Source organism: Hylobates moloch, unplaced genomic scaffold (assembly GCF_009828535.3).
Source record: "Hylobates moloch isolate HMO894 unplaced genomic scaffold, HMol_V3 SCAFFOLD_11, whole genome shotgun sequence".
Lineage (NCBI taxonomy): Eukaryota > Metazoa > Chordata > Mammalia > Primates > Hylobatidae > Hylobates > Hylobates moloch.
In genome coordinates this window covers 41,263,199-41,280,659 of record NW_026652286.1, presented here as the reverse complement: position 1 = coordinate 41,280,659, position 17,461 = coordinate 41,263,199, and the positions used below count along the sequence as shown (strand labels likewise).

General features: G+C 47.2%; 1 protein-coding gene across 6 annotated transcripts in view; it reads left to right on the top strand.

The window, feature by feature from the left end:
- The window catches only part of DNHD1 (dynein heavy chain domain 1), an 84,033-nt gene that overhangs the window by 36,391 nt on the left and 30,181 nt on the right, over positions 1-17,461 (top strand). For 4 of the 6 annotated variants that reach the window (XM_058446424.1, XM_058446426.1, XM_058446427.1 and 1 more), the window contains 13 exons: positions 1,133-1,290; positions 1,774-1,899; positions 1,990-2,266; positions 6,446-6,573; positions 6,675-6,873; positions 7,287-7,381; positions 7,967-8,174; positions 12,197-12,322; positions 12,650-12,747; positions 12,869-15,755; positions 15,952-16,129; positions 16,299-16,491; positions 16,734-17,022. In XM_058446424.1, the coding sequence (XP_058302407.1) occupies positions 1,133-1,290; positions 1,774-1,899; positions 1,990-2,266; positions 6,446-6,573; positions 6,675-6,873; positions 7,287-7,381; positions 7,967-8,174; positions 12,197-12,322; positions 12,650-12,747; positions 12,869-15,755; positions 15,952-16,129; positions 16,299-16,491; positions 16,734-17,022 (4,962 nt within the window). Of the gene's footprint in view, positions 1-1,132; positions 1,291-1,773; positions 2,267-6,445; positions 6,574-6,674; positions 6,874-7,286; positions 7,382-7,966; positions 8,175-12,196; positions 12,323-12,649; positions 12,748-12,868; positions 15,756-15,951; positions 16,130-16,298; positions 16,492-16,733; positions 17,023-17,461 lie in introns of all 6 variants that reach the window. The other 2 variants (XM_032166725.3, XM_058446425.1) reach the window with 1 other exon arrangement.

Sequence of the window (17,461 nt, the reverse complement as noted above, 5' to 3'; positions counted from 1 at the left end):
TATATTTTTATGTTTACATTTATATTTATAATATAAACATATTTATATTTAAAATATAATGAAGTGGAGCCATGCTGCCTGAGTTTGAATCCTTGCTCTGCCACTGTGTGATGTTGATCAAGTGACATAACCTCTCTGAGCTTCAGTTTGCTTATCTGTAAAATAATAGTATTTACTTCAAAGGGAATTTGTAAGGATAAAATATAATTAAAGTACTTGAAATAGTGTCTGGTATGTAGAAAGCACTCTATACTCTATTTGGTGTACCACATTTCTATATTGTATTTTTCCCATTCTGTGCATATCTTAACATCTCTGAACTTTAAAGGTGTCTCATGATTGAAGACATGTTAGAGTTTAGATGGCATCAGTTTTTTCTTTGTTAGTGGTATATAAAATAATGGTGCTTCTTACAACGAGATCTTAGATTTTATGAGGTATCATATGGGTGTTATCCCTGCTCTCTGAGATAATAAAGTTGTTCATACTGCCAAGGGAAGCTTCCAGGATTACTTTCTAGCCCCTTATCCACCTGAGACCTTCTTTAATCCTTAAAAACAAAAGGCAGATCATACTACTTTCTTGGTCCCCCTTCTTCTAGAGCAAGGGCAGTAAGACTCCAAAACCAGAATACTTTTATCTCTGCTAGGGTACTCTGCTATTCACAAACGTGTCATTTCCATACCCTTGCACACACTGTTTCATCTTTTTGGAGCATTAACTACTCAACACATCCAACTCCAATGTTCCCTTCTCTGAAGGGGCCTTGCCCAGCCTTCTCAGGACACCCCCTGGCACCCCCACCTCTTAGCTATACTGCTGAAGGCTCCCAGGCACTCACAGTGGATTTATCACAATGATTTGTGATTGCTCATTTATATGTCTGTCTCTGCCTCATATTATGAGCTTTTCAGGGCAGGGAAACTTTCCGTCTCATTCATTTGCTCTTGTCTACCAGTGTAGAGAACAGTCCCCCGTGCATAGCAGCTGACTGGACATTGAGTAGGGATTCAACAAGCATTAAATGAGATAATTCATGGTCTGACCTGCCATTCAGCCTACTCCCACTCTGGACCACAGCGCACCCCTTCTTTTTTATGCATCCCCTCACACTTTACTCTCCTGTCTCCAGAATCCAAGCTGGAAAGCATAAGGAAGGACATTCTTGCACAGGTGCAAAATGAGTGCTGGAGTCTCAGTCAACAACTCATGACAGAGCTCACAGATTTCATGCATATCTTCCGAACCATCAACTCAGATATTCACGCCATTGCACAGTGCACCCAGAAGGTGGGCTCTCCCCATCCATCCTTCCCAGTTTATTCAGGGCCCATCCTGCTCAAAAGCTCAGCACACTCTCTTCAGGTCTCTGCTGAGCTCCCAGCAGGGCTTGATGCTCTTAAACTGTGCTCACCTAAGGGATCTACCCTTGCTAATTCTTACCCTGTCCATGTGGCCCTCAGGTTCCTCATGTCACAGGGAGGCCCTGGTGTGATGAGAGAGTTGTGCTCTCTGTGACAGTCAGATAGAAAATTGTTGCCTTGTCATCAAGGTAATGGGGTGGTGGGTGAGAAGTGGACCCTTCACCAGAGAGATCTGGGTCAGAGAGGGATTTGATCCCAGATTGCCCCTGATTCCAGTTGATTACAAGGCTGCAACTGGGTCTGGAGACTTCACTCCAAAAGGTGGGAGTTCCCCTTGGGGATGGGACCAAAGAGGTACGTGGGGCTGTGGGGCTGTTGGGCTGCTGGTCTCATGCTGTAGTTCCTGCAGTTGAATGAAGCCAATGAACAGTACGTCGAGCTGGAGGAGCGAATGGAATACATACGGGCACTCCATGAACTCATCCGCAACCACTTTAGCCTCTTTAGTGCTGAGAATGAAGCACTGGACATCTCGGTGAGAAGGCAATTCGGGGAGTCACCCATCCCTCCCCACCCTCCTCCCCCACAACCACATCTACTCCACTGCCCTCTGCTTGCCCCACAGCTTCTGGATATGTGGGAGGCATTTCAGTTTGAGAAAAGCCAGGCTTCAGAGTTCCTGCTCAGCAAGCAACATGACATTATGCCCAAGCTGCAGCAGCTGATGGCAGCAGCATTGGCAGAGCTGGAAGGCCTGCTTGCAAAGGCCCTCTCCGGTCCCTTTATGGACCCCACACAAGATCAGAGGAGTACTGAGCACCAGCTCGTCTCCCTAGAGCGTCAGTTCCAGAACACAGTCAGCGACCTCAGTGAACTGCACCACGCCTATGTCATCTTCACTGGTACTGAGGATCCCCACACCCTCCATTATCACTCTGTGATAGACCCTTCAACTGAAATGAGAGTTGGAACTCAGGGTTCTGTGTCCTGTATGACCCCAAGCAAGCCTTGGGAATCACATACCTTCATTGGTGTCTTTTATAAATGAAAATTTCAGGACAAAAACATCATATATTGACCATGGCAGGTGTTGTGCTTAGGGTGGGGGTATGGGGACTCACAGTCTGATAAGGAAGGCAAACAAGTGAATGTTCCATCAGAATGTGATGGGGTCAGGGGCTAAAAGCATGTGCAGGAGAAATGTAAGGGTGCCCTCCTTATAGAACTTAGCCTTTTTGTAGCCCTGTTCAACACAGTCCTACACCAGGCAGCATGCCCCAAATAAGAATAGGTATTGATGCTCTAGCAGATCACTTCCTCCAGCCAGTGTGGTATAGAGAGGAGGCTACTGAGGGCCTCACTAATACACAGGAGGAGACCAGGACAGAACTATTGGTCTCAATTCTTCCATACTGTAGTGCAGGTAAGCTGGTTCCCTTCTGTTCTTAAAGAACTCTGTGGGCTCTGGAAGGAATATAAGAGCCATTACCAAACAATTGAGACAGGATCTCAGGCTAGAGTGCAGTGTCATGATCACAGCTCATTGCAGCCTCAGCCTCCTAGGCTCAAGCAATCCTCCCACCTCAGCCTCCTGAGTAGCTGGGACTACAGGTGTGTGCCACCATGCCTGGCTAATTTTTGTATTTTTTGTAGAGATGAGGACTCACTTTGTTGCTCAGGCTGGTCTTGAACTCCTGGACTCAGGCAGTCCTTCTGCCACAGCCTCCCAAAGCACTGGGATTACAGGTGTAAGCCACTGTGCCTGGCCTTCCTTCCAGAATTCTTATATGTATGTTGGATGTACTGAATCTCTCTCATTCATTTTTTTTATCTTATCATCATTCATTCCTTTATTCTTTTTCTCTGAGTTCTGGAAAAATGTTGTGAGCTTGTTTTATAAGCCTCCATTTCCTATGGTATCACTTTGTATTTCTATTGCATTTTAAAACACACATTTTGCATGTGTATGCATGCTTATGTACACATGTATATGCATGTAACTGTATGTTTATGTGTACATACATGTGCACACATTTGCCATCTCTATCTGCTGAAGAGGACATGAAGCAAAGAAACCCCAGTAGCAAGAAGCCACATTATGCTCAGGTCTTAGTTTCTAATACCATTCTCCATTAAAAGGAACCAGAGCTCCTTAGAGAAATGGATGATTCCAGGGCTGTGGCAGGGTAGGTACAAGATGAACCTAAAGTGTCTTTTTATACCAGAAAGTAAGAAAGTATTAAAGTGTTTAAAAAAGTGATGGGAGCATATCACAAGGATTCAGAAGGGATACCAACTGGCTAAACCTGGAACAATTTGATCACCAAAGTAAGTACAATAATAAATTCTAAGCTATTGAAGTAAAGGCATTTATTATCCATAGTAATAATAAATAGATAAATCAATGAGAGAGAAATGAGGACTCATGCTTACAGTAAAATGCCAGGAGCTGACTGGTAAATGTGGAAGGAAGACTGGAGTGGGAAAATTATTATTTTGCAACCATCATGGTAATTACCAGATCAGATAAGGATCAACGGATGCCAAATCTAGGGCAAATTTGATGAGGAGCAGAATATTTGCACTATCTTAGAGAGTTTCTCCCAGAGATCACTTATTTGTTGAAAAAAAAAAAAAGAAAGAAAAAGAAACAACAATTAGTGGAGAAATCAGACAATAATTTGACCAGGTGATTAAAAATTAATATCACCAATGAAGGACATAGGGACATCATATGCCTTCAGATGTGATACTGGAGAAGGATACAATATCACTTATGTAGTCCAGCTGAGTATCATTTTTAAAATTCATAAAAACACAACATGAGGAACTTTCTATGAACAAAAAAATGGCAAAAGGGGACTGTATACTTCAAAGATGTCTGTTACAAAAGAAAGAAAGGCTATGGAAATGTTCCAGATTAAAAGAAGCTAAGAGACATGACAAATGCAGTACTTCACCCTGGACCAGATGCTATAATTGAGGCAAAAAAAAAAAAGCTATCTAGGACATTATTAGGTCAACTGACAAAATTGAAATATGGACAGTAGATTAAAATATTTTATCAATATAATATATAAAATTTGGAATCGCACTGTGGTTATATTAAAGCATATCCCTATTCTTAGGAAATGCATACTTGAGTATTTATGTAACTTGCCCTTAAATAGTTCAGAAAAAAAAATTGTGTGTGTGTATGTGCATACACATGCCCATGCACAGAGCATGTGAATGCAAATGGTAAAGCAAATGGGTAAAATGTCAACAAAAGGCAAAGATAAACAGTATAGATATATATCTATACCTATGGAAGATAGAAGGTACACAATTTTTTTTTTTACTACTTTTTCCTACAACTTTAAAGATTGGAACTCATTTTCAGATAAAAAGTTTTAAAATGCATGGAAATTATCAAGTAGATACCACAAAATGTCCGTCAAAGGACATTTGCTCTTAATCCCCAGTTTGTCTTTATCTTTTCATGTGTTTGGAGATATCATCTGTGCTCTTTCTTACAGATGAAGTTGTTTATTTGTCCAATATTTGATGTTGAAACAACTGCTGTCAAAGATTATATGGGACTCTAGCAATATCTTTGAGTTTAGACAAAGACTGGAAGAGTTTAGATTTACTGTCATTTTACTTTTTGTCAGATCAGAGCTTTGATAGCCTAGTGATTCCAGGTTTTTAATATTCTGAGATCTCCAAAATAGATGATGTGCACATGTGTAAGACGCATGAGGTCCAGCATTTGGGTGTGACTCTATCACTTTTTGTCCCACTGAAGAAAGTAAACTGGAGTTCAAGTTAATGAGATATCTGTTGTCTTTTAAGTAAATTGCAAACCTCGATACTATAATTATTGTTAATTATAAATTCCTATTGACACTTATCTCACAACTGACTATAAGTAATTGATTAAGAACTAATGTAGTACTCTGTGAGATGAAGGGGTGGAGGATAATGGCCAGAGGTAAACATGACAGGTCCTCTATGTGGGCCAGATCTTTTTTTATATTCATCTTGCTGAACTTTCTCTTGGGCTGACAGTTAATTCACTCGTTCATTCATTCATTCATTCAACACATATTTGTTGAGAGACTGCTGTGTACACTAGGCTTGAGGTACATCAGTGAACAAATGACAAAACGCTTTTCTTAATGGACCCAAACTTCTAGTTGGGAGAGAAAGACAATAAACAATGATGATAACCAAATTCTGTAGTATATAAGAAAGTGGTAAGTGATAGAGAAAAAAAAAAATAGAACAGGGTAAGAGGGGTTGAGAATGCCAGGAAGGGTAGCTAGGAATTTTTAACCAGATAGCCTGCATAGGCCTCATTAAGAAGGTGCTGTTTGGCTGGGCGTGGTGGCTCATGCCTATAATCCCAGCACTTTGGGAGGCCGAGGTGGGCAGATCACGAGGTCAGGAGTTTGAGACCAGCCTGGCCAACATAGTGAAACCCTGTCTCTAAATTAGCCAGACATGGTAGCGTGCACCTGTATTCCCAGCTACTCGGGAGGCTGAGGCAGGAGAATCGCTTGAACCTGGGAGGCGGAGGTTGCCGTGAGCCGAGATCACGCCACTGCACACCAGCCCGGGTAACAGTGCAAGACTCTGTCTCAAAAAATAAAAATAAAAAAAGATGCTGTTTGTTTGAACAAGGACTTGAAGTTGGTGAGGGCATGAGCCATGTGATTGTCTGAAGGAAGAGTGTTCCAGAAAGAATAAACTGCCAGTTAAAGGCCCTTAGCAGGAGGGTGCATGTCTGGTGCATCTCAGCCATAGTCAAGAGTCCAGTGTCATTAGAATGGAGTGAATGAGATGGAGACTAATAAAAGAGGAACTCTTCCCTTTCACTGCCATCACATTTTCCCAGATGGTCTTTCCTTGGAGTAACTGTTCCTTGGATTAACCCCACCTCCACTGTTGAGCCAAACAACTTGGAACTCCACTTCCCCCACCCCCAACCATCACTTTCTGGACCCTACCTTCTGTCATTATGGGCTCTTGACTGATCATTCCACCCCCCCTCCCAACACTGCAAGTAGCCCAGGTCTCAAGTCAGTCCTTCCCCACAGAGGATGAGACTCCTGTGCCCTTGCCAATCTGTGGGACACATCCTATTGTGCAGCAGCAGCGCATATGGCACCTGTACCGAGTCATCTCTGAAAACATCAGCGAGTGGAAGTGCATGGCTTTTGCCAAGGTGCTGACACCCTTCCTTGGAGCTCTTGCCTGGGAGTGAAGGACTACAGTCGGGGGGGAGGGGAAGAGTCTCAAGCTGACAGTGAGCCCTTCTCCCTGTAGTTCAGCCTAGCTATGGCCCAGGAGAAGACAGAGGGCTGGCTGACAGAGGCAGCACGGATGAGCACAACCCTGGGGCTGCACAGCCCCGTGCTGCAGCACTGCATGCGCATCCTGGGGGAGTTTCGCAGCTACCTGCCCCTGCTCACTAAGCTGGGCAGCCTCCACCCACAGAGCCTCAACTGCCAGTGTCTCCTGCGTGGTATGTTTGGTTAATGTCAGAGGAGGGGGAAAGTGAAATATTTGGGGTTAGAGCAATGCAACAACTCAGTTTCCTGCTGCTCCTGCTGGAAACACCTTTCCTCCCCAAGTTTCTCGCTACCTTTCCCACATGTTTCAATCTCTTTTCCTTAACCGGGACAAAAATTTTTAACTTCCCTTACTACCTCCTCTCTGCTGATGGTGGCTGTGCTTGGGCTGGGGCCTTAGCTCTGGGCTCTGAGTTGTGCTCTAGACCTTGGGTTCTAAGCTGTTGGCTCTGTCTTGTGCTCTGAGATCTGCTCTCTGGGGTCTGAGCTGGGCTGGGCTGGGCTGGGCTGGCCTCTGGGATATGGGATATGGGCTGGACTCTGCCACATACTGGGTGTTGCTCTGACTTGTTTTCTCTACCTCCAGCCCTTGGGCTGGGCAGTCTCCAAACTATAGAACTCCTAACACTGGGCCAGCTGCTTACTTATCCACTGCTGGAGTTTGCAGATCGAATCAACCAGGTGGGGCCCTCAGTACAGGGGTGAGGGAGGTGGTCCAAAGCCAGGACCTGTAATAAAGCCAGTCAAGGCCCAGCAGTCCCTTTAGACAAGAGGGTGGTGGGTGTTTGGCATGTGATTTAATGTGGGGTTGAGACTGCTAACCTGCCTGAAGGGCAGGAACAGTTTCTTTAAGTCTCCAGTTGGGGATCTCGGGTGATTCCAGACTCCCAGTGACTGAGAGTATGTCCCTGATGGCGGAAGGAAGTGGGTGGCAGCCCCGAAGTTGTGGGCACACAGAATGGCAGGTGCCCCCCAACACCTGTCTTGTCCCCAGAGGGCGTGAGCTGACTGAGGTATTTGCTCAGTTGGAGCCTTGCAAAAGTGGGTGGGGGTTCCAAAGCAGTGGCCCCGGGGCAATGTAGTTAGATGCTGCCAATAGCCTATCTTTGAAGCCTGATGGTCCCACTCTCCCTTCATCTCTGAGACCTCCACTCTCCTGAGCCCTGGCCCTTGAGTTCTGCCTCAGATCCAATCCCCAAGTCCCAGCTCCAAGCCTGTCCCCTAAGCAGTTACCCAATCCTGGTTCCTGAGATCCAGCTGTTCCAGGTCTGGCAGAATGAAAATGAACGAATTCATGCCCAAGAGACTATACGGCGGTTGAAGCGGTACTGGGAAGCACGCCAGCTGCGCCTGCTCAACTTCATCCTGCATGTACCCTACGAGCCCCCAGCCTCAGAGCGCTCCAAGAGACAGGTGCTCCACAGACCCCAATGGGAGGTAGTGGACAAAGACAGTGGCACCTTCATCCTCTCAGGTGAGACCCAGTCCTTGTGACCTAGTGAAAGCCCCCTGCTGGGGGCCATTTTCATCCACCATATCCATCAAGCCCTGCCAGATCTGATTCTCTAGCCAGGGCCCCATCCTTACTAGACAGCCTGAGACATTAGTCTGTTCTGAGACAGTGTCTTCCATGTAGCCCCCCTACTGTCTTAATCTCCTTGGGGTCCCCTTCCCCTCACCCATCTGTACTCAATGCCTGGGTCCTTCAGCAAAGGTCCTCCCCTTTCTGGGTACATTCAGAAATTCCTCATAGTCAGTTGTCTACACCTTTCAATGCTCTGTCCTCTAGATTGCACTCTGCTGTCTGATTTTATGCCTTATTCATTAATCCATTTCTTTATTCTCTCCCTCATCAAACCTGCATCCTCTGTGCTAAACACAGGAGACCTTGAGACTTACAGACAGTATCCCTGTCCCTCAGAAATTTCTGAGTCCAGTGAGAGACAGACAATACTATAGGGATAAACACAAGGGAGCACCTTACTGAGGGCAGTAGAATCTCAGAGAGAGGACCAGCTCAAAGAATCAGAGAGAGAATCAGAGAAGTCTTCTTTAGGCAGAGGCCTTATGCTGACTTTTTGAAGGAGTAAGAGTTTGCCAAACTTGCCAGGTGAGAAGGGCAGACCAGACAAAGGGAACAGTATTTACATAAGCATCCAAGATGATATAGCTAGGGCATTGCCAATAGAGGAGAATTTTCTTATTCAACACAACTGGAACCCAGTTGGTGAACCCAAAAAACTAATGATGCATACATAGTAAGATTTTTATTTTAGCTTAAAATATATACCTGTACATTTATTTACTAACGTTTTAACCTAATGACAAGAGCTTTTGTTTGATTTGATAGTTCCTCACTGCCTTTCTTGCATTAATGCATTGTCTACTATTTCTGTTTTCACTTTCTGTAAAGTTGGGCAGCAACGTGAAGACACTTTTAAAGTCCCTATGAAGGGAAGGTCCTTAGCTGCAGAAGCTGGGCACTGTGTGGAGAGAGGGAGGTGGGGAGAGGACTTCCAAGGAGATTAAGACAGTATGGGAGTTACATAGAAGACACTGTCTCAGAGTCCAGAACTTTTCCAGGTTTTTATTGTAAGTTCCCAATTTATAAAAATTGACTTGCCTATACCTAATAGCATGTGTTTAATCAGTTTGCCTTTTCTGAAGCTTTCTGTGGTTTCCATAGAAACAGCAACTTTCCCCCCACCAATGTGTCAGTGGTTGTTACAATATTAGATTCAACTCTTTACTTAAAATCACAACATAACTCACATAAATAGATTTGCAAACACACTCTTATTCTTAGTGTGCACACACTTTAACTAGTGGAAGCAAAAATGTTTGAGTCTTCTAAAGAATAGCTTGAAATCTGTGAGTTTCCGTTCAGTTAGGGCTTTAGTCAGTATATTTGATGGTAAGAATGGGGAGCATGCAATAAAAGAGCTTCTATTTCTCTGTGGCTGGATCCCAAAGAATAGTGGAGGAGGGGATGGAGCAGATGGAACTGGAGAGGATCAGATCATGCAAAGTCTTGTGGGCCACATTAATAATTTACTCAATAACATGAAAACAACAGAAAGTCACTGCATGTTTTTTGTGGGTAGTAACATAATTGGATTTTAGTTTAACAGTATCATTCTGGTTTCAATATGGAGAATGGATTGAAGGGAGGCAAGGAATGGAAATTGAAAGATCAGTTAAGGGATGACTGGTATAACCCAAGTGAAAAAGAATAGTGGTCTAGACAAGGATAGTAGCAATGGGGAAAGAAAAGTGGGTGGACTCAAGCTATGTAGACGTCAACTAGGCAAGATGTGTAACTGGTTCAACTTCTGCATGGAGGAGAATGTAGGTCCTTTCCATTCTAATATAGATGTTCCTTATTACCCAAATTCTTTATCCTTATCACCTCTTTATATCCAGTATTTGGTTAGGGGTGCCTTTTCCAGCCATTTGCAGCACATTGATAAATGGCACCCAGCCCCCTTGCTCACATTTCGACCTTATTAAGGACTCTTAAGTTTTGGTGTGGACTGACACAAAGGCTGGATGTCTGCAGTTAACATTTGCACCAAGACTGAAGGGAGATTCTCTTCCCACTTTTGTCCTGAGCATATTTTGTGCTAATCCATTTGCCCGTCTCTGACCCTGGTTCCACACTTTGCCAGTCTGCTCCTACTTGATCTCTACCACTTTTCTGCCTCATCCTTAGATTTCTCTGCTACTAAAAGTAATAAATACAAATTCATAGTACAAAGTAAAGGCTCTGGATAATCTGGGCCTTGGGATGTCTGTGAGCATAATTTCAGATACCAGTCTGGGTCCTACCAGTCTTTACCTGAGCTCACAGCCCTTCCTCCACCTTTGCTCCTTTTCAGTTTTTCCTTCTCTCTCTAAGCTAGCATTTGCACCAAGCACTTGTATGGTTGAGGTTTCTCCCTATGGGTTCTCTCCTTTCTCTGTGCCAGGCTTTCTTTTCCTGTTAACTCCGGGCATGTTAACCAAGGACCACATCTTTGTAGTGGCCACACACCATGAAGCTGGTGACTTCATTCACCCAAATAAACCCCAAATGATGGACTTGTTATATATTTAATTCTTACCTCAAGAAGACAGGTTGTTACAGGATTGGGCACATCTACAAATTATTAATCTCCCCTTTAGATTCTTAACCAAATGAGAATAAGGATATATAAGAAAATGAAAGTATACTATCAGAACCATCACCCCCAAGAAGTTTGTGTGTTTTATATATCATGTTGGTAGACACAGCTTGGACCTAGGTCAAGTGAGACTTCATGCTACCTCGTCATAACCTTCCCCCAGTTAATTGAGAACTTGAGGTCTGTGTGGATATGCAGAGGAAGGCTGAAGTACACTTACACAGGTAGCTGTGTAGAGGACTGTGGCCTGCCTCATATCCCACAGAGCATAAAAGATGGGCCTCTTTGCCTCCTCACATGGGGAAGAGTAAGGGAAGAAGATAGACAGAGGGGCTGAAAGCATTAGTCCAATGCTGTAAAAGTTTTGTCACTCTGAGAGCAGGATAATGGGTTTTCTTCCCACCAGGGATGTTCAGAGAGTCCTACATGTGTCTGAATAAACATCTTTTCTTGATTCTTCTCTCATTTTTACCCCGACTAGTGTCCCTACCTCATTTTCAGCCCTAGTCCTACCAAGCACTTGTGGCATGAAGGGATGACTCTTTAAGCAGCACCAAGGAGCCAAGTACTAAGACTATGAGAGAAAAGTTTGTTCTCAGCTTCTCTACCAGGACCCCTTTTAAGACAGAATGGGCATTCTTGCTATAGAAATATTATGTAGGGTCCTGGAGCCATTCAGCCCTCTTCCCGGGCTAGAGGCTCTAGTTCTTATAAAGCACTTCCATGGAGTTAGGTGGATACTCATAGCAGCTAGTCAGGGAAATTAGCTGGCCTGGAGTCTGCCCACAGTGCCTTGGGAAAGGAGGAGCTTCTTCTCTCACCATTTTGAGACTCCAGTGCTTTACTGGCTCTACATATTGGCTGATGGAATCCTTAAAGGCAGAAAGGGCAGCTGGGCATGGTGGCTTACACTTGTAATCCCAGCACTTTACGAGGCTGAGGTGGGTGGATCACCTGAGGTTGGGAGTTCAACACCAGCCTGACCAACATGGTGAAACCCCGTCTCTACTAAACATACAAAAAATTAGCTGGTCATGGTGGCACACACCTCTAATCCCAGCTACTCAGGAGGCTGAGGCAGGTGAATTGCTTGAACCTGGGAAGCATAGTGCAGTGAGCTGAGATTGTGCCATTGCACTCCAGCCTGGGCGACAAAGCGAGACTCTGTCTCAAAAAAAAAAAAAAAAAAAAAGGCGGGGGGAAAGAAAAAGACAGAAAGGGCATCAGGGTCTCTGTAACTGCCTCACCTGGAAGGTTCCCCTGGTCTGCTCTTCTCTCCCCCAGCCCCGGCCCTTGCCTCATCTGACTGCTAGTTCAGCTTTTTCTGTCTTAGATTACAGCAACCTGCAGGATTCCATCCAGGAAAGTCTTCAGGCATTGTCCAAGATCCTGGCCATCCAAAAGTCAGGAGATTTAAACAAAATAGCTTTGGAGTGGGTGGCCATCATGCATGGCCTGGGTAAGTGCAGGCCTCTCGCCAGGCTGATGGGTGAGACCTGAGGCAGGATGTCCCAGAGGGATGGGGGTGAGAGGTGGAGGTTGGGTGGGAGAAGATATAAAGAACAGAGTGAGGACCTCCTTCAGGGCTGTTTCTTGGGATGAAGAGATCAGGTTTTTATTCACAGTGAAAGTTTTTTCTCCCTCAAGCAAGGTCCCTGAGTCCTGCTGGGCAGAGTATTTTGCTTGGGATGGCGGAGTACCTGAGAGGTCAGGAGCAGGGTGGACTCCCCTGCAGAAGGTAGAACCTTAGTGTTTCCCACCAGCATTTCTCTGGCTGCTTACACAGGTGCCCTGCTGGAGGTGTGGCTGACTTTCCAGCAGAAGTGGATTTTTCTGAATAAAGTTCTGCATGAGATGAAGATCCAGTTTCCTAATGCTGACCTGGTAGGGAAGGGGGTTGAGGCAAAGAGGGCAAGAAGGGTTCCTGAATAGCAGGGCTCAGCGTGGGAAAGGGGGAGCTGCCACTTCATATTGGCCCTCACTTTCATCCTCTCCCTCACCACAGAACTCTCGTTTCAAGGTCATGGATGACCAGTATCGAACTCTGATGCGCATCTCTGTAGCTGACCCCATGGTTCTGTCACTTGTAGTGCCCAGTGCCAAGAGGAGCCCTTACTTCCAAGGCCAGCAGCTGCAACAACTGCTGCAAGCAGGATCGGTGGAGCTGGAGGGCATCATCATGACTCTGGAGAGCGTGCTCTATGGAGTGTGTGCTCACTTCCCCCGCCTCTTCTTCCTTAGTGACAGTGAGCTGGTAGCCCTGCTGGCTGCTCGACTGGAATCATGCGAAGCCCAGCTATGGGTACGACGCTGCTTTCCTCATGTGCATGCTGTGAGCTTCAAGTCTTGCCCAACTGGTGAGAAAAATACAGATGACTGGGAGTCAAGCCCAAACACACAGACTCAGATGGAGGCACTTGCAGTGCTAGGGGCAGGTGGGGAGGAGGTGAAGCTGCAGGGTCCGCTTCCTCTGCATCCAGATCTCCCTAAGTGGCTGGCCTCTCTGGAGAAGTGTCTGCGCTTGGCACTGGTGCATATGCTGCAGGGCTGTGTGGCTGCTCGCCTTGCTCGAGGCCCATCTCTAGGTGAGGCCCTCAAGCAGCTGCCCAAGCAAAATAAGTTGTACCTGCAACTGTATGTCCAGCACTGGATCGACTTAGTCCAGGCCTTCCCATGGCAGTGTGTGCTGGTGGCGGAGGAGGTAGTATGGCGGGCTGAGATGGAGGAGACTCTGCTTGAGTGGGGTACCCTGGCCATGGTCTCCATGCATATGCGCAAGCTTGAGTTACTGGTGAATTTTATGCAGGCCCAGAGGGCTTCCCAAGGTGGGCAGTCCCTGCCTTCTGTCCGCCAGACCAGCCTTCTCAGTGCCCTGCTGGTCATGGCAGTGACTCACCGGGATATAGCACAGCTGCTGGAACAGCACCAGGTCAGTGATCTCACAGACTTTCACTGGGTCCGCCAACTCAAGTATCACTTGGGTTCACCTCACATAATCCCCAAAAGCCCCCTACAGAGTCTTAAGACTACTGCATCTTCTGAACCCTCTCTGTCACCAGCGGCATGCTGGATAGATGTGCTAGGCAGGTCCTTCCTGTACAATTATGAGTACCTGGGACCTAGACTAGGGCCTTTACCCAGCCTACTGCCTGAACGGCCAGCCCTGGTACTATTATTGGCCCTAGAGGAGGTGGCCTGTGGGACCGTACTGGGTCCTAATGGTGTGGGCAAGAGAGCTATAGTGAATAGCCTGGCACAGGCCCTGGGCCGCCAGCTGGTGATGCTGCCCTGCTCACCTCAGATAGAGGCTCAATGCCTGAGCAACTATCTGAATGGTGCCGTGCAGGGTGGTGCCTGGCTGCTGTTGGAGAAAGTTCAGCAGCTGCCCCCTGGCTTGCTCTCTGCCCTGGGCCAGCGCCTGGGTGAACTGCACCACTTGTATGCCCCACTGTACCAGGAGGCTTCCCGAAACACAAGCACCATAGACCCCACCCAGCCCCAGCTCCTTGGCAGTGGCTTCTTTGAAAAACATCACGTGTCTATGCGCCTTGGCTATGGCTGTCTCCTGGTACTGCGTGCTCTGAGCTCTGCTGTGCCTGCCAACCTGCACCTGCTGCTGCGGCCTGTGGCATTGGCATTGCCTGATCTGCGGCAAGTGGCAGAGCTGACTCTGCTGGGTGCAGGGATGCGGGATGCCTTCCAGATGGCTACCCGCCTATCCAAATTCTTCTCTCTAGAGCGCGAGCTGGTGTCTGGGCCCCTGCCCTGCCGCCTGCCACTGCTCAAGCAGATACTGGAAGACACAATACAGACACTAAATGTGACCAAGGAGGAACCGAAGTGCCAGAAGCCTCGCAGCCTAGCTGCCATTGAGGAGGCTGCCCTACTGCATGCCCTACTGCGCTCACCACTGTTTAGCATTCTCAATGGGCTCCACCTGCACAACCTCCGAGGGCTGTTGTGTGCGCTTTTCCCTAGCGCCAGCCAGGTGCTGGCAGAACCTATGACTTACAAGCTGATGAAGCCACTGGTGGTGGAGGAACTGCAGCAGGTAGGTCTGCATCCCAGCCCTGACATTTTGGGGTCCTTGGAACAGTTGAGCCAGGCCCTGAGCCGGGCCTCAGGCATTCTGCTCCTGGGCCCTGCAGGCAGCGGCAAGACCACTTGTTGGCACAGCTTATTTAAGATCCAGAATCGGCTGGCAGCCATGGAGGACACCTCAACCCAAGGCTGCCAGCCTGTGGAAATTACCCACCTGTACCCCAGTGGCCTCAGTCCCCAGGAGTTCCTGGGATGGCTAGAGGGCTCCTGCTGGCATCATGGCATCTTTCCCAAGGTACTTCGTGCAGCTGGTCAGTGTAACAACATGGGCCAAAAGAGGCAGACAGAGGAATCAATGGGGACCCAGCACTGGATAATATGTGATGGAGCCTCCAATGCTGCTTGGCTGGACTCCATCACTTGCCTCCTGAGTGAGCTTCCCCAGCTTAGTCTCCCCAGTGGACAACAGATAGCACGACCCCCAGGCACCTTTCTCTTGATGGAGGTGGCTGACACAACAGGCATGTCCCCCACAGTGGTAGGCTGTTGTGCCCTAGTCTGGTGTGGTGGAGGGCAGACTTGGCAGTGTATACTTAGTGCCTTGATGGCATCCCTTCCTTATGAGTACCACCTGCAGCACCAGACAGTCGCTGAGCTCAACCACATGGCTGAGGTTCTGGTGCCTGCAACATTGCGATTCCTCACCCGCCAAGGTGTCAGCTCTCTGCTGCAGGTACACGGGCAGCGGGCTGTTTGTGCAGGTGTGGCAGAAGTTACCAGCATGGCACGCATCTTGCATAGTCTGCTTGACCCCCACCTGCGCCTAAAGGAGGAGAAGGCCCCTGGACCAGGTGGGAAGATGGAAGGGCTGGTTTGAGAGAGATGGGGCCTTAAGGGTAGCTGGGGTATATAGCTGGAACCTGGGGCGTGTGTTCTTTAGTGGATCTGGGCCAGGAGTGAGAAGTAATAGTGTCAACCTTTTTTCCTTCTTTCACCTTCCACCTTTTTCTACTGGGGCTCCTATCATGGCCATGGCAACTTTCGCAGAGGACCTCAGCTGTAGTGATCCTGTGGCCCAAAGTTTCAGGTCTTCAAAAAGCAGCTTTCTAAACCAGTCCCAGGCTGACAGTGACGATGTGCCAAATAAGTGCAGGGAACACTTGCTGGCTGTCAGCAGTTTTCTTTTTGCCTTGATCTGGGGCTTTGGAGCCCACCTTCCCTCCAGGTACCTACCAGGATGGGGGATGGGAGATGCAGAGGGCTGAGATGGACTGGCCCATGGAAGTAAAAACCCACATGGCATCACTGTTAGGGTATGGTGGAGTGTGTGAGTGTGTCATAAATGGAAGTGTTGTAACTGTCTGACGCTTTTGCCTGTGTGTCCATCTGAGCAGGTTCTGGCCCGTCTTTGATACATTCATAAGGGATTCTATTAGTCGCCTCTCCAACTACCCTGAGCCACCACCCTCAGCCTTGGTGTTTGATCTACATGTAAGCCCTGAAGATGGAACACTGGTCCCCTTCACTGGACAATACCTGAGCAGCCACATCAAAGGAACTTTGGGCACCTTTCACCCGTCTATCCAGGTGTGAGGACAGTAAGGCAAGAGCTAGGGTTAGAACTTCAGGACTTATTTTAGGGGGAATCCATGTTCAAAGATCAGCTGAGGCCCACCTGCTCCCTTTCTTTGATATATTTTCACAATCACAAGAATACATGAAATGTTCTCCAAGTACAGCTCTAGGACAAGTCCCCTAGACTTTTATTTTCAGCTAGATTACTGTCTGATACTGGAGGTGCTGCAGTAAGTCCCACTTCTGTCCTGCAGACTGAACGGCTCTTTTATGTGGTGGACCTGCTTCTGTCAGGGGGACAGCCAGTGTTGCTGGCTGGAGAGGCAGCAACAGGGAAGTCAGCCTTTGTGGAGGTGCTGGTAGAGCCACATCACCCTTACATGTGCAGCCCCATCCACCCTGCCTTCAGTTCCACCCACCTCCGTCTCCTGCTGAGCAGAGGAATCCAGGGCCAAACAGAAGCCAGCCCACAGCCTGGGCATCACCAGGATTCTAAAGGCTCCCTCCTCTTCTTGCTGGAGGATCTGCACCTGGCCACTTCTGGTGAGGAGTTGGGAGGAGGGAAGGAAGGAGCTACTGTCATCTTTTGAGACTATAAAATCCCTAGCAATATTCACTGACTCTCAAATATATGTCTATAGATCTAACTTTAGTGTTCTGTTCTTAATATCTTCTCATTCTATATATGCTCCCTGAACAATCCCATCCACTCTCATGGCCTCATCTCTGCTTTGATTGCTAAATCTCTGTCTCCAATCTCACTTCTTTTCTAAGCACCAGATCTGTCTATCCAGCTGTCTACTGTATGTCTCCACCTTGTTGTCCTGTTGGTACCTCAGACCCAACCCTGAGCTCATCATCTCCCTGCAGCCAAAATCTGCTCCTGTGTGTCCTCTTAGTTTCACCATCCAACTGGTCATGTAAGCCAGAAATCTTGTTGACATCTCTTTCTCCTTCACCAATATCCAGTCACCATGTCTTT